Raw genomic sequence first — 12,989 nt, 5'->3', positions numbered from 1 at the left:
CCCTGCTACAGGACAAATTTTGAATACTGAAGACAGCACTGCCAGGGTCAGGTGAGGGAGCCTGAGAGGCAAGTGATAGCTGGGGAAGGTGAAAACCTGGAAGTGAAGAACTATGGCATCTGTGCATAACTTTGTTCAAAACCCACATAACTTTCTTACTCTTTCTGAAAGACAATGTTAGAGTAGGAGGAATCCTTAGGAAAGCTGTCATGCTAAAAAAAGGCATAAGAACTAGTGGAGGACTAAGATACATACCACTCATGTATCAAATGATTTGCATATTACATCTAATACATATATTTTTATATATGCACACTTTTAATTCATAAGATTTAGTTGGAATTTAGTACTGGTATGATTTAAGTCATCATGCCTGAAAATTGACAAGAGACTTCAAAAGGGACACCAGGACTGTCAACTTAGTGGACAAGGCCCCAGTCACTAGTACAGGGAAGGGCTTGGGCTGCCCTCTGCCCTGTTGACCACCTGATCATTCAGTGAGCAGCTTCCAGACCCCACATGTCATCTGTTTTGCAGGCACATTAGAGATCTCAGTGGCAGGTACATACATAGAAGTTTCTTTTCCTCCAAGGATGTGAAATAGGTTTCAGATTTTACAAACCCATAGCCTTGGGTTAGCCATCTATAAAAAAAGTTGTGATCCGTATAGTAAACTGCCAAAGAAAAAGAGGCTAAAACAGCAGCAGGTGGGGTACAGGTTAGGGTTCCCAAGAGACAAATGCTCTCAAATAAAGGAAAACTTATTTCTAGTGACCAAGGCATATGAATTTTACTTTAAAATATATTTGCTCTACATGTTTTGTGGTTCCTTAACCAAAATGCAGGGTAAAAACGTTTGAGAATTAGCAGATGAACCAATCTCCTAAACTTTCAGTCAAGACTCTAAAAAAATACAGATTATGCAGCATCTTCTTTCTATTCATTTACATTCAATGTCAGAAAAGGACAAAAATAAGGGTAAAAATTGCTTTGTCAGAAGCTTATTTCAGAAGTCCTCTACTCAGTAGGCTACCTAAACACAGATTTCTTCTAATTCATTATATAAAAGAAAACCATAAAGCTATGGAATTGTCAGTCTTCATTATTCTATAAAAATTTGGATTTTTAATTTCAAATTATTTTTAAGACTTTCTGCACATGGGTAATTTTATACTTTAAAAACTTTCTAGCACTTACACCGAAATCCTATTAAAACACAATTAACTTTTTGTTGGAAAAAAAAATTCCATCCCTGCTTGATGTCGTCTTTAAAAATCCTTGCTGGCTACCTCACTGCTACATTTACTCCTCACGTGTCAACTGTTGCATTCAAAAGACAAATGGCACTGAACATGTAAAACTACAAAATCCTTTGAACTGAAGAGGTTTTTTTTATGCTTTTACTTGTTTAATAAAATTGAATATCATCTTGAAGGTTTGATAGGATCATAGTTATTCCTTCCTTACCTCCCACCCCTGGTCTCCAACTTTATTATTTAGATCATATCAGATGTTGACCTTGCTTGTCCTGGAAAAGTCACATATATCTCTTTTAGTGGCCAGTTTTCCAAGGCCACAGATTTCTTTATGTTATAACCTTGAGTAATGATTTAGCTCTCTTTGTAGTTTTTCTGTTTGTTTTGCAGCCAGAAATTTCAAACCAGCGCTCAGTAATTCAGCACTGCAGTTTGGCTAGCCTGCACAGACCTCTTGTTCCCTTTCACACTGCTCCCTGAAAACAAAGTAGCTGCATGCAAAAGGAGCGTGAAAATAAAGCAGGGGCTTCCTCAGAGCCCGGCGGCTAGCGCACTGCACAGCCTATTTCAATTAGCATCCAATCATTTTAAGTACCGATACTTCAGTGTTTGTGTAAGCCTGCCTTGTAGAATTTAATGCTCAGACAGCCATTTTGCAAGACACAGCAGGTCCATGATATAAGGGCTATTTCAGTGAAACAGTCACAGATTGATAAAGCTGCTGTAAATGCTGGTGTTACCGCAACAGCTGTGTCATCCATCAAACGATTATTATCTATGTTTCTGAAGCTGTTCAGAATAGGATTTCGCGGTAGCCTCTGTGGCTATCTTTAATTTGACAAACTCTGTAGTATTTCTCAAGATTTTTGTTTCAAGCCATCAAATAGGAAAACAGGACTACTCTAGGTAAAAGAGGCGATCAACTGGTTTAAACTGATGCAGATCTCTGAGACAATGGACTTCCCCAACAATCCTCCAGCCGGTTATTTCCGACCTTATCAAAGTACCACGGCACTAGAGATAGATTTTTAAAAAAATCTCAGAATCTCATATACCAGAATACTCAGGTGCCTGGAAAACTCATTGTATAAATGATTGATTCTCTGGCTGCTCCTGAGCACAGGGATTAAAAACATCAGAAAGAAGCAACATGCACCGACAGACCCGAACAGCACTTCCAGCCCGAGCTGCATCCTGCAGCAATAGAAACTTACATAGGACACCCGCGCTTGCCGCCGACGCACCAGCCCGCAGCACTGCATGAAGAGCCCTGCAGGACGCAGTCAGCGTGTGGCTTCACCGAGCTGCACTGGGGCTTCTCTTCTCATCAGAGCCACTGTCCATTTCTTCCCACTTTGTACTCCCAGGTAAGAGGCATGGGCATATCAACACTTAGCTTCTGCCTCTTAGGTAGTTTCTAAAAACACTACCGTTCCTGCAGGCATGCCCAAACTTTGTTTTCCGTTTTTCTTTTTTGGGTAATATGATAGCTGCTTCTGCAGTGAGTTGTCTATTGACCAGAAATCTACCAAAAGTACCATTTATTTTCCTGAAATAACTATTGCTAACACACAGTTATGTCTGCCCGGATCATCAGAGTTTCTTGGAAACGTCTTTAGAGTAGCCATTCCCAACTCGGGAGATTTTCAAACATCAGAGAATCTTGCATGTCACCAGCCTGCAGCAGACTGCCTTTTATGAGAGGAGGCCTACTCCGGACGCTGTCTGTGTTGCTGCTTCTGAGAACGTGGCTGCTCCCGACGCTGCGCTGCCATGCCTGCCTCCCTCACAACGCACAGACTGGCAGCGCATCCCTGCTTGGGTGGTGTTACCTTTCTAACACTCTGGGCATATCTGATCTGCAATTCCTCCCTCCTCCCTTTACCCTGAAAAATTATGGAGTCTAGACTTTAATTCACTCTAGATTCTTAGGACTACAGAACCACCCTCCCAATTGTCAGACGCTTTCTCTCGCAGTACGTGTTTCAGATGAATTGTAGAAAGGATCACTGGAGTGGCCTCAGGACCCGGCTCGCTCAATCACTGCAGCTGCACGGCATTTTTTTTTTCTCACTGCGAAATACTTATTTGCTACATTAAAGCACATTAAATAAACATAACTCTGGCAAGCAAATCTGACCAGTGTCAGACCTAATTAATTAGATGATGTATCACCTCTGATTTTGAGACACGAAAACTCAGGCTGCCTTCAAAGCATGAGATCTTACAAATGAATACTCCTTGTGAGTTGTAATTTGCATCCCTCTCTAAAAACACACTTTGCAGAGACTGAGCTGATCATAATGTTCTTCCTAAGAGGCTTTGCAGATGTCACACCTGAAAAGATGAATTATTAAGGCCTTTGGGGATAAACTATTAATTAGTTGAATATCAACCATTTTACAAACAAGGATTCATACAGCCTTTTAGTGTGCCACAGCTATTGATCCACGTTGCCCTCACACCCACATCCCTCCATATACTTAAGGAGATGTGTTAACTATTTCATGTCACAGATTAAGATCCCTCACCATTATGCTTTTTAGATGGATGGAAAGTGCAAGCCTATTAATTCTCAACACTTTACCAGTATTTCCTTAAAACCTATGATTTCAAGGAACAATTCTGTATTATTAATAGTCAAGAGGCTATTAGAGCTGAAAAAAAGATCCTGCTTTAGCTCAATGTTGTTATTTGATTAAGCAATTTACTTAACTGAACTAACTGAGGCCCCAAATGGTCAAGTGTTTTGTCTATAAGCTACATAAGCAATTATATATTACCAACACCTAGTAATTTATATAATTTAAATAGTCTATGAAAACTCCATGGCTTTATCATATACTGATTAACCCTCCATGCATTTGAAGGTCCCAAAGGGAACCAATGGATATATTATATACAGACAATAAGGTTATTTCTGTGATTATGTCAGAAACCTGGAGCAAAATAAAATTTCTGAATTACAATGTAATTGGCTCTTCAAGTAAGTACCAGAATAAAAACAACATTTTCTGGACCACACAAGATATACTTCTACTAGGTAGGATATCAATTTGGTTTTTAAAGGAAACCTTAGTGAAAAATATAGTGAATAATATGGGAGAAATTCAGGTTTAAGCTTCTACTTAAAGACCGTTCATCAAACTTCCACATGGACACATTTACTCAAATAACTGAATAAAAATAAATAATAAACTCAAGGTTAGAATAAGATGAAAACATGGCAACACAATCTCTTCTCTGTTTCCAATTCTGATATGGAATTCAGTTAACTTTTTATCAACTGTGACCTTATTATATATGAGAGAGATCCCAGTTCATTAGAGGTTCAACCCACCTTGTCATCCAAGTTTTTTTTTCTTTCTTTTGACCCTGAGTAACTCATTTACTTTTCATTTGCAAGATGTGTAACTCTTTACATAGCACTTCCAGGCATATTATCTCATTTTATTTATCTTCTTTTTATTAAGGTATGTCTTTTATTAAGACATATAATCTTATGCAGGTTTCACATGAGCAACACTGTGGTTATTACTACATTCAACCATATTATTAAGTGTCTCACCCTACCCAATTGCAGTCATTGTCCATCAGCATACTAAGATGCCACAGAGTCACTACTACATTATGTGTGCCAATCATAATGCCCCTCAATCCCCTTCTCCCTCACTCCCCACCCACCCTCCCACACCCCTACCCTTTGGTAACAGCTAGTCCCTTCTTGGAGTCTGTGAGTCTGCTGCTGTTTTGTTCCTTCACTTTTGCTTTGTTGTTATACTCCACAAATGAGGGAAATTATTTGGTACTTGTCTTTCTCCGCCTGGCTTATTTCACTGAGTATAATACCCCATAGCTCCATCCATGTTGTGGCAAATGGTATTTGTTTCTTTCTTATGGCTGCATAGTATTCCATTGTGCATATGTACCACATCTTCTTTATCCATTCATCTACTGATGAACACTTAGGTTGCTTGCATATCTTGGCTTTTGTAAACAGTACTGCAATAAACATAGGGGTGCATATGTCCTTCTGAATCTGAGAACTTGTTTTCTTTGTATAAATTCCTAGGAGTGGAATTCCTGGGTCAAGTGCTTTTCTATTTTTAGTTTTTTGAGGAACCTCCATATTGCTTTCCACAATGGTTGAAAAAAAAGTCTTTTCGATGTTGGCCATCCTAACTGGTGTGAGGTGATATCTCATTGGGGTTTTAATTCACATTTCCCTGATAATTAGTAATGTGGATCATCTTTTCATGTGCCTTTTGGTCATCTGAATTACTTCTTCAGAGGTGTCTGTTCAGATTCTCCACCCATTTTTTGGTCAGGTTATTTGCTTTTTGGGTGATGAGGCATATGCATTCTTTATATATTTAGATTGTTAACCCGTTGTTGGATATGTCATTTATGAATATATTCTCCCATCATGTAAGATGCCTTTTTGTTCTGCTGATGGTGTCCTTTGCTATAGAGAGCTTTTTAGTTTCATGTAGTCCCACTTGTTCAATTTGCTTTTGTTTCCCTTGCTGGAGGAGATGCATTTAGGAAAAAGTTGTTCAAGTTTATAGTCAAGAGATTTTTGCCTATGTTTTCTTCTAAGATTTTTATTATTTCATGACTTACATTCAGGTCTTTGATCCATTTTGAGCTTACTTTTGTGTATGGAGTTAGATAGTAATCCAGTTTCAATCTCTTACACTTAGGTGTCCAGCGTTGCCAACACCAGTTGTTAAAAGAGGCTGTCATTTCCCCATTGTATATCCATAGCTACGTTATCATATATTAATTGACCATTTATGCTTGCGTTTACTTACTATTCTGTTCCATTGATCTAGGGTCTGTTCTTGTGCCAGTACCAAATTGTTCTGATTACTGTGGCTTTGTAGTAGAGCTTGAAGTTAGAAAATGTAATCCCCCCAGTTTTATTCTTCCTTCTCAGGATTGCTTTAGCTATTTGGGGTCTTTTGTGGTCCATATGAATTTCAGAAGTATTTATTCTAGTTTGTTGAAGAAAGCTGTTTGTGTTTTGATAGGGATTGAATAGTGTCTGTAGATTGCTTTAGGCAGGATGGTCATTTTGACAATATTAATTCTTTCTATCCATGAGCACAGGATATATTTATTGGTGTCTTCTTTAATTTCTTTCATGAGTGTCTTGTAGTTTTCAGGATATAAGTCTTTCACCTCCTTGATTAGGTTTATTCATAGGTATTTTACTCTTTTCAATGGAATCGTGAATGAAAATGTTATCCTGATTTCTCTTTCTGCTAGTTCATTGTTAGTATATAGGAATGCCACAGATTTCTGTGTTATAATTTTGTATCCTGCAACTCTGCTGAATTCAATAATTACTTCTAGTAGTTTTGGGGTGGATTCTTAGGGTTTTTTTATGTACAGTATCATGTAATCTGCAAACATGGACAGTTTAACTTCCTTACCAATCTGGATGCCTTTTATTTCTTTGTGTTGTCTGATTGCTGTGGCTAGGACCTCCAGCACTATGTTGAATAACAGTGGGGAGGGTGGGCATCCTTGTCTTGTTCCTGATTTTAGAGGAAAAGCTTTCAGCTTTTTGCTATTAAGTATGATATTGGCTATGGGTTTGTCTTATATGGCCTTTATATTGTTGAGGTTATTATCTTCTGTACCCATTTTGTTGAGAATTTTTATCACGAATGGATGTTCAATTTTGTTGAATGCTTTTTCTGCATCTATGGAGGTGATCATGTGGTTTTTCTCCTTTTTGTTGATGTGGTGGATGATGTTGATGGATTTTGGAAAATTGTACCATCCTTGCATCTCTGGAATAAATACTACTTGATCATGATGGATGATCTTTTTGATGTATTTTTGAATTTGGTTTGCTAATATTTTGTTGTGTATTTTTGCATCTATGTTCATCAGGGATATTGGTCTGTAATTTTCTTTTTTTGTGGGGTCTTTGCCTGGTTTTAGTATTAGACTGATGCTGGCCCTATAGAATGAGTTTGGAAGTATTCCCTCCTGTTTTACTTGTTGGAAAACTTTAAGGAGTATGAATATTATGTTTGATAAAATTCAGTGGTGAAGCCTTCTGGTCCAGGGGTTTTGCTCTTAGGTAGTTTTTTGTTTACCAACTCAATTTCATTGCTGGTAATTGATCTGTTCAGATTTTCTGTTTCTTCCGTGGTCAGTCTTGGAAGGTTGTTATTTTTCTAGAAAGTCCATTTATTCTAGGTTATCCAGTTTATTAGCATATTATTAGTCAAAGCATTCTCTAATAATTCTTTGTATTTCTGTGGTGTCTGTAGTGATTTTTCCTTTCTCATTTCTGATTCCGTTTATGTGTATAGCCTCTCTTTTTTCCTTGATAAGTCTGGCTAAGGGTTTATCTATTTTGCTTATTTTCTGAAGAACCAGCTGCTGCTTTCATCAGTTCTTTCTATTGTTTTCTTCTTCTCAATTTTATTTATTTCTGCTCTAATATTTATTATGTCCCTCTTTCTACTGACTTTGGGCCTCATTTGTCCTTATTTTTCTAGTTTCATTAATTGTGAGTTTAGTCTGTTAATATGGGATTGTTTTTCTTTCATTAGGTAAGCCTGTATTGCAGCACACTTCCCTCTTAGCACAGCTTTCGCTGCATCCCACAGATTTTGCAGTGTTGAATTATTGTTGTCATTTGTGTCCATATATTGCTTGATCTCTGTTTTTATTTTGTTGTTGATCCATTGATTATTTAGGAGGATGTTATTAAGCCTCCATGTGTTTGTGGGCTTTTTGTTTTCTTTGCATAATTTATTTCTAGTTTCATACTTTTGTGGTCTGAAAAGCTGGTTGGTATAATGTCAATCCTTCTGAATTTACTGAGGCTCTTTTTGCGGCCTAGTATATATGATCTATTCTTGATAATGTTTCATGGGCACTTGAGAAGAATGTGTATCCTGCTGCTTTGGAGTAGAGTGTTCTGTAGATGTCTGTTAGGTCCATCTGTTCTAATGTGTTTTTCAGTGCCTCTGTCTCCTAACTTATTTTCTGTCTGGTTGATCTGACATTTGGAGTGAGTGGTGTGTTGAAGTCTCCTAAAATGAATGCATTACATTCTGTTTCCCCCTTTAATTCTGTTAATATTTGTTTCACATATGTAGGTGCTCCTGTGTTGGGTGCATAAACATTTATAATGGTTATATCCTCTTGTTGGACTGACCTCTATATGATTATGTCATGTCCTTGTGTCTTGTTAGTTTCTTTATTTTGAAATCTGTTTTGTATGATACAAGTACTGCATTTTGAAATCTATTTTGTCTGATACAAGTACTGCAACTCCTGCTTTTTTCTCCCTATTATTTGCATGAAATATCTTTTTCCATCCCTTCACTTTTAGTCTGTGTATGTCTTCGAGTTTGAAGTGAGTCTCCTGTAGGCAGCATATAGATGGGTCTTGTTTTTTTATCCATTTGTAACTCTATGTCTTTTGATTGGTGCATTCAGTCCATTTACATTTAGGGTGATTATTGATAGATATGTACTTATTGCCTTTGCAGGCTTTAGATTCATGGTTACCAAAGGTTCAAGAGTAGTTTCTTTACTATCTAACAGTCTAACTTAACTCTTTTGGTACACTATTTCAAACACAATCTAAAGGTTCGCTTTTTTCCTCCCTTCTTTTCTTCCTCCTCCATGTATCACATTCTGTACTCTTTGTGTATGCATTGACTGACTTTGTATGTAGTTGATTTAATTTTGCATTTTCTTAGTAATTAATTGGTCTACTTCCTTTACTGTGTTATTATTTTCTCTGGTGATAGCTATTTAGCCTTCATAGCACTTCCATCTATAGTAGTCCCTCCAAAATATATTGTAGAGACAGTTTATGGAGGTAAATTCCCCCAGTTTTTGCTTATCTGAAAATTGTTTAATCTCTGTTTGAAATTTAAATGATCATCTTTCCAGGTAGAGTATTCTTGGGTGGAGACCATTCTGTTTCAGTGCATTAAATATATCAGGCCACTCCCTTCTGGCCTGTAAGATTTTTGCTGAGAAGTCTGATGATAGCCTGATGGATTTTCCTTTGTATGTGATCTTTTTTCTCTCTCTGGCTGCTTTCAATACTCTCTCCTTGTCCTTGATCTTTGCCATTTTAATTATTCTGTCTTAGTATTGTCTACCTTGTGTCTCTTGTGCTGGAAAATCTACACACTTCCATGGCCTGAGAAACTATTTCCTTCCCCATATTGGGGATGTTACAGCAATTATTTCCTCAAAGACACTTTTTATCCCTTTTTTCTCTGTCTTCTTCTTCTGGTACCCCTATAATGCAAATATTGTTTCCATTGTCACACAGTTCTCTTAATATTCTTTCAATCCTAGAGATCCTTTTTTCTCTCTGTGTCTCAGCTTCTTTGTATTCCTGTTCTCTAATTTCTATTTCATTTACCATCTCCTCTACCTCATCTAATCTGCTTTTAAATCTCTAGATTGTATGTTTCATTTTGGATACTGTAAGTTTCTGACTCTTTCTTGAAGTCCTCCCTAAGGTCTTGAACATTGTTCTGTAGCTCCATGAGGACATTTGTGATTTTTATTTTGAAAATTTTATCAGGAAGATTGGTGAGTTCAGTTTCACTTGGCCCTCTTTCTGGTGTTTGTGGTATTTTGGTTTGTATTAGGTTCTTTTGCTGTTTCACATTTGTAATTAATAACATGAAATAATAACTTTGTGTAGGCAGTGCCCTCTAATGCCCAGAAGCTCTATTCTCAGGAGCTTCTCAGCACCTGGAGCAATGGCAGGGGTTGCAGCCAAGTGGCACTGGTGCCTGCCAGAGAGGAAAGAGCTCTTTCCTGCTTCCCAGCTGTAGTCCCTGCCTCTACTGGCAGGGCCAATGGGCTGTGTGCACATGTAGAAGCCTCTTCACTATGTCCCTGTAGCTGCTATAGGTAGGGCCACCCTCTGGCTGTCCTGGTGCAATGACGGGGCAGCAGGTTTGTGAACCAATGCCGGCAAAAGGAAGAAGCAGCAGGCTGAGTATTCTAGTAGGGTGCCTTGGAGGGTATCACCAGCCAGGGGGATGGAGTGCCCGAAGTTCCTGAAACTACCCAACCTGATGGGCTGAATGCACCAGGATGATTTTTTCCACCTGTCCTTTCTCCTGAGCAGCAAGCTCTTTGCAATCCTTGGCCCTTCAGCAGCCCTCTAGCTGTTGGGAAGTCTTTCAATGTCTCCGCCTTCCTTTTGTCCCAGAGGAGCCAGTTGTGGGTACCTCTTCTCCACAAGCAGCTGGAATGTCAGTCTCTCTGAGTATTCTGCCTGCCTTTGCTTTCCAACCCCACTAATCTCCAGAGCACCATGTAATATAGGTTTGTGCTCCCAGAGCAGATCTCCAGGGCTGGGTTTTCAGCAGTCCTAGGCCTCCACCCTCTCCCTGCTCCATTTCTCTTCCTCCCTCCAGTGAGTTGGTGTGGGGGGAGGGCTTGGGTCCTGCTGGATAGCAGCTTTGGTACTTTACCCTTTTCCATGAGTTCTCCTCTTTTTCCCAGATGTAGGCAGTCTGTCACAGTCTTCCTTCTGGTCACTCTTTCAGGATTATTTGTATTTGCTATATTTTCAGATTATATGTGGTTTTGGGAGGAGGTTTCTGTCTCACTTCTCATGGTGCTATCTGTAAGTCTCTCTCACCATTCAAGAATTTATGGAAGGATTTCAGGCAGTAATTTTATTCAGCAAACATTTACTGAGCATCTTCTATTTGCTTAGCATTATACTAGGTACATGGGATAGGAAATGAATCAACTACAGTCTATACATGCCTCCAGACACTTACAAGAAAACAGAGGAGAGAGAGCACCACTTTTGAGTACATGGGAACATCAACCACACAGCTCCTTCTGATCCCTAGAGGGAACACTAAAGTCTTCGCAAAGGTAGAGACTCTTGAGCTAGCCTTTGAAGAATGGGCACAACCTCATCCAGGGAAAAATGGGGGCAGAAAGAAACCCAAGCAATGGGTTGCAAATGCAAAAGCACAGAAGATTGTATATGGAATATATACAAAATAAATACTGTGTATATAGAATGTGAAGAATGTATATGAATTAAATATTCATATGTTCAGACAACAGAGATACACCCTAAGTCCCTCACATGAAACTGGCTCCCCCAAATCCAGCCCTCATTCATCTCTATATCCCTAGTACTTGGCACAATAACAGACACAGAAACAAAGATTTGTGATTATCCACTCACTATCCCATTCTTTATTTCATCTAGAATAACAAAACGGACATATGGTTGCTGGGCTAAGAGAAATATTCCAGCCTCCCTTGCAGCTTGGTATGGCCATGCAACCAGATGCTGTTCAACATGCTTGGAGCGGAAATGACATGTGCCAATATCTTAGCCATGTCCTTAGAGGGGATGGAGATGCCTTTCCCTTTCTTTCTCCCTTTCTTGCTGGCCCAAATGTAAACATATTTTTGAGTGCTAGAACAGCCATTTAATTGAGAAGGAAGCTGTATGTTCAAAAGAACAGAGGAAAAGACAGAAAGATCCTGGGTCCCTATATTGCTTACACTTGGGTGGTAATGTGAAAGAGAAAAATAAATTCCTACATTGCTTAAGTCACTTCCAATTTGACCTAGTTATAGAAGTTAATACTGTATTTAAAAGTATTTCAAGTTGTTTCTCAAATGAATGATTAATTCACAGAATCTAAGATTTGGGAGAAGGTGGGGAAATGGGAGAGAGAAAACATGAGGACATGTAGGGTCAGGAGAGCTGGCTGGGGCTAGCCTATGCAGTGCCTGGAGCTCACACTTTATCTCATAGGACACACAGATTTATTGAAGCCTTTATGTGTGGAACTCTGGTCTTTCATTAAGAAATAGGAAAGAAGTTTCCAGACTGTTTGATTTTAGAAACTAGTCAAGAGTTCAGTGTTAGTGAGAAATTTGAAGCTCCTGAACTTCAGTAGTTCTCTGTAATATATGTTTATCTACTAAAAAACAAAGTCAATAAAACTAGCTCTTCAGTTCACGCAGCTAAACGAACATAATGAATCATTAGATTAGCTATTTTGCTACAATGTGAGATATATCAAAGTAAAACATAAACAAGTGACAATGAGAGGTACAATGACAAAAGCAACAAATTAAAAATAATTGCAGATAAATGCAAATGATGTCAATGCCAGGTATTTTTTAAATTACAACTGATTTAACTTTGGGGCAGCCTTTATAAAATTTGAAAATTTGTGTTTATTTACTATTCCTTTTCTACACTATTATTAGTTAGGAGGGATGAAGTACAAATAGATGTTAGACACAGAATGAAGTGCTTCTCGTGAGAAGAAAATTTTGATAACAAAGAATTAAACCAGATCTAGAGAAGCCTTCTGCAGGGGCCTGAAGGTTCCTCACCAGGGCTGACCCAGCATGGGTGCTTATGGCTTCTGTGGCTCTGGTTCCAGGAAACAAGTGCCCCCCCCCATGGACAGACACTTCAGCCCCATCTCAGTGAGCTTCCCCTTCATAGTATGTTGTCATAAAGGCAACCAGTCAGAACCTAGTGTTCTTAGATGCACAAGAAACCTCTCCATTAATTTCAGTAAACCCACAAAAAGACCGAATGTCTATGTTTATCATTCAGTCAACACTGTAACCCGGGTGCTGCTTACTCTGTGCATGTGACTGCTGGGCACCAAGTGGTAAGAGAACAAGCTAAATAGCCATGGTTCTTGACTTCATGGAGGTAGAAAT

The 12,989-nt window shown here is 38.7% G+C and overlaps 1 protein-coding gene across 7 annotated transcripts in view; it reads right to left on the bottom strand.

The window, feature by feature from the left end:
- Positions 1–12,989, bottom strand: part of CACNB2 (calcium voltage-gated channel auxiliary subunit beta 2) — a 401,898-nt gene that overhangs the window by 258,531 nt on the left and 130,378 nt on the right. The window contains exon 1 of one of the 7 annotated variants that reach the window (XM_037000696.2): positions 2,471–3,029. The exons of the other annotated variants lie outside the window; for them this stretch is intronic. Within the exon in view, the coding sequence (XP_036856591.1) occupies positions 2,471–2,518 (48 nt within the window). The 5' untranslated portion in view covers positions 2,519–3,029. Of the gene's footprint in view, positions 1–2,470; positions 3,030–12,989 lie in introns of those variants that run through there. 7 annotated transcript variants of the gene reach the window in all.

This window comes from Manis javanica, chromosome 2 (genome assembly GCF_040802235.1).
Source record: "Manis javanica isolate MJ-LG chromosome 2, MJ_LKY, whole genome shotgun sequence".
NCBI classification, from domain to species: domain Eukaryota; kingdom Metazoa; phylum Chordata; class Mammalia; order Pholidota; family Manidae; genus Manis; species Manis javanica.
The sequence above is the reverse complement of the archived record's forward strand: the minus strand, read 5'-3'. Positions and strand labels throughout refer to the sequence as shown.